The sequence below is a fragment of the Sinocyclocheilus grahami genome, unplaced genomic scaffold (genome assembly GCF_001515645.1).
Source record: "Sinocyclocheilus grahami isolate Dianchi unplaced genomic scaffold, SAMN03320097.WGS_v1.1 scaffold461.1, whole genome shotgun sequence".
Classification (NCBI taxonomy): Eukaryota; Metazoa; Chordata; class Actinopteri; order Cypriniformes; family Cyprinidae; genus Sinocyclocheilus; species Sinocyclocheilus grahami.
The window spans coordinates 860685-864379 of NW_015505640.1; the positions used below are offsets into that span (position 1 = coordinate 860685).

The 3695-nt window shown below is 40.0% G+C and overlaps 1 protein-coding gene across 1 annotated transcript in view; it reads right to left on the reverse strand.

Moving 5' to 3' along the window:
• LOC107552953 (pecanex-like protein 2) overlaps positions 1-3695 on the reverse strand; it is a 28391-nt gene extending 24696 nt beyond the window's left edge. Inside the window, 4 exon segments of the mRNA XM_016235014.1 lie at positions 2371-2407; positions 2634-2748; positions 2892-3091; positions 3465-3695. Coding sequence (XP_016090500.1) covers positions 2371-2407; positions 2634-2748; positions 2892-3091; positions 3465-3617 — 505 coding nt within the window. The 5' untranslated portion in view covers positions 3618-3695.

A 3695-nucleotide genomic window follows, 5' to 3' on the forward strand; every position in this document is an offset into this window, starting at 1 on the left:
GGGGCATATTGGCAAATAAACAAAATATTTAACAGAAGTTGTGTCAGATTAAACAAATGGTTTAAACTGCAATGGTGGCTGGATGCTGCACAGGTGTCAGGAGGTATGGGTGAAGAAGATATCCACTGTCTCCCAGCAGCTAGCTATCACCAAAGCTACCACCTTTAGCCACCTGGCAAACTGCAGAATTGGAAGCACACAAAAGAGTCATGTGTGCTTCCAGGCCATTTTGCCACAATGTCAGTGAACATCCCCTGGTGCTGGATAGCCCTTCTTGCAAATGTACAAGGGCTCATTTACAGGGCTTGACACTGGGATAAGGGTGCCATCGATGATGCCAATCACTCTGGGGATGTTGTCAATACTGTAGAACTGTTGATTGGCCAGCTGGATTTCTTCAGGAGTTTTCTGGGAAATCAGGATGTTCTTCATAAGCTGTAACAGCAAAGGTGTTACTGCTGTCACAGTTTTGCTGACTGTAGATTTGCTGAGCCCCAGGCCATCCCCCACCACGTCTATAAAACTTCCAACAGCATAATAATGCACCACCACGTCTATAAAACTTCCAACAGCATAATAATGCAGTATAGCTAACAACTGCACCGCTGAACTTAAGGCGTTGTTTCTTCTTGTTGCCCTCTGAAGATGTGGTTTCACAACCTGTAGTAGTTCAAGGATCTTGGCCCTTGGAAGTCGGAATTTTCTTAAGATGGCATCATCAGATAGTGAGTCAAGGGGGGTAAAATGTGTCCCTTTGCAGACATTTCTATACACTGCCTGACTTCTGTGTCGCCTTCTGTGTCAGAGGACGTTACTCAGCACATGAGGAGGCCTCAGATGGAGGTGAATCAGGGGAAGAGAGCAATAGACAAGGACCCTTTGGTGATTTTGAAGGCCCAGGCTGGAGAAGGCCTGATGTTAAAGGGCCAGACTGGAGAGGGCCTGATGTTGGAGGCCTGAACTTTGAAGGCAAAGGCCTGGTTGATGCACATGCATCTATACCTCCAAGGATCCCTTCCAATGGTTCAAGCCCCAGGATTGCCAAAACTTTCTCTTCCTCTGTAGTGAGAGGAGGAACTGAATTGATACCCCCACCTGTCTTGTTTGCTTCCCTTTTACATCCCGCAGCCCTCCGTTTTGTCACACTTGTGAAGTCCCTCCACTTATTCCTGCTGACTTCTTCTGGGCTTCGTTCGTACCCATAGCCAGCAGCATTTATTTTTTTGAGTGATTTCTGCCCAGATTTTCTGTTTGTCAGCATTTGTAATGCTGTTTTTCAGCTTTGAAAATAGCTGGATTTTATTATTTTCCTCCAATTGGGGTTTTCATGTCATTTTCATTAACACATGGCTGAATGGCAAGGGGACTTAAATAGGAAAAATTATTGAGCAAAATAAGCAACAGGTGTCCACAACAGTACATCACAGTTTTTTTAAAAACTCATCTTTTTTCAATTGTGCTTATGTAGCCTATCAATATTAAAGAAATGGTATTTATATGAAATTGTGAAATTATAGACATTGGGATCAGAAAAGAGCACATTTTTAACTCTGTGTGTATATATGTATATAATTTATTGCGGAAACAAATGAATGTTGCGTTATTACTCCACTCCTACGTAACGTCGTTTCAAAAGCGTAATTCGAGTCAAAGAAAAGAGAAAATAAAACCAAATTACTGTAGGTAGCGGTATATGCTCATGGCACCAGTCGGCTATTAGATCGAAGAAGAAGAAGAACAACGTCATAACGACAGCTCAAACCAACGTGGTTTAAACGATGGATCTGCGACACAGGTACCATGGTTCCGGGAAACAGTCGTGACTAGCTAGTTCACTAGAATCAGTGAGTTACGTAGTTGTACGGGAAATTAGTATTAACCAAATTACATAAAATAAACAGTTCTTGTATGTACTGCTGTATAATTTAAGTATTTTATAAAATTATATTAATTTTTTAATTATATAATAATTAATAAATAATTAATTTAAATATATTAACTTTATATACTATGTTACAAGAGCAACTTACACTTCTTCATTAAATTCAATAAAATATTCTAAAGCACGTCTCATATGTCATGTGTTTTAGAAGCAGTCGGAGACCCTCACAATGCTAGTGTAACGCTGTGTTTGGGCTTTCTGACAAAGCTGTCTGACAGCTCTTTTTGAGAGGTCCTGGCAGGATGTCACACTCAGTGTGACGTGCAACTGAGTCAAGATAGAAAGTGGTCAAGTTATTCCTCAGTTCATATGCAAGGCTCTGTGACTAAAACTTACAGTGATGTATCTGCACAGCATGTTCCCAGAATTGTGAGGATCTCTTGCACTGCAGTGAAACCAGGCCAGTGCTAATTAAAGCTGGTACATACCCTCTATATTCCTCAGCTCTTTAGATTTTGGACACTCCTTCACCGTTTTGTAAAGCAGGTTAACAAACAAAAAACAATAATAATTAAAGTGTACAAAAATATTACACATAACAAAATCCACTGCAAGATTTGTGTAAAGCAGGTATGATGCTTGCTGTTATACTAATTACCATTAACATATTTGTGACATTCTGTAAAAATACATATTTTGCAAAGTAAATGTAAATAATTATGGTACATAAATTCATGAAAGTATTACTCACTCCAATCAGTCCAGGGTCTGTTTCAGTCTGTTTCACTGTGACTTGTATTACTGGACTTGGTCTGATTTTGGTCAATACAGATATGGCAACACTGTCAGGAACTGTGCTGCTCTTCCTGTAGATTAAAATGATTCAGACTTTAGCCTGGTTACATGACAAATATATCAAAATACTTTTGGCAGTAGAGTTCACATGCTTTGAGGACACTGCAAAATAACAACGAAATCAATAAATGGCACAACTGATTTTGGATCTTACCTTAGAGACGGAAGACAGGAATCAGATGCATCGCTTTTCTTGTCTACACCTTTGCTGATGTCAGGCACACTATTCTGGGCTACAATGTCGCCCTGATTAAACATCAGATGGAGGCGATAATTTACCATCTTAATGACAATGAAGAAAACTGTGACTGATGTGCAGTAGATACTGAGGGTAGTAGTGGTGGGTGGAAGAGCCTGAGGAAGGAAGAGATTTTAGATTTGAGATGTTTGGATTTGTTATTATTATTATCTCTATTTTCGCTCTCTTTTTTTGTAATTTCTTGACCACTGACAAAAACAATAATATATATGCATATTTCATCTACTGTAAATGCAAAACAGTGCTTTGACACAAGCTGCCATGCGTTCATCACCTGTACAGGAGGTTATGCAGAAGAAAAATGCGACAGTGCTAGCACTAAACAAACACCAAAAAATGTACAACACATTTAACGCGTGAATCAATTTGATCTCTTCAGAGAACTAGGTTTCTGAAGCTCTAACGCCCTGAATGATTCATATTTGCAGAACACATATTATCGGCGGTCTGCGGCATTGTACCACTCACCAAATGAAGAGATAATGGAAGCATGAGCAAAAACATCCATAAATACAGGTGACATGAATTGATGAATTTATTGTGCTCTGGATCATGATACCATCCGCCGGTCAGTGAAGCCCAGACTCCCTGACGTAGCGTTTGCACTACTTGAGAGCCCATTTTTGCAACTATCGTCGTTACATATATATCATGCTGTAAGCTGCAAATTCACACCGCTGCAGTCCTCGACTCGCCGCC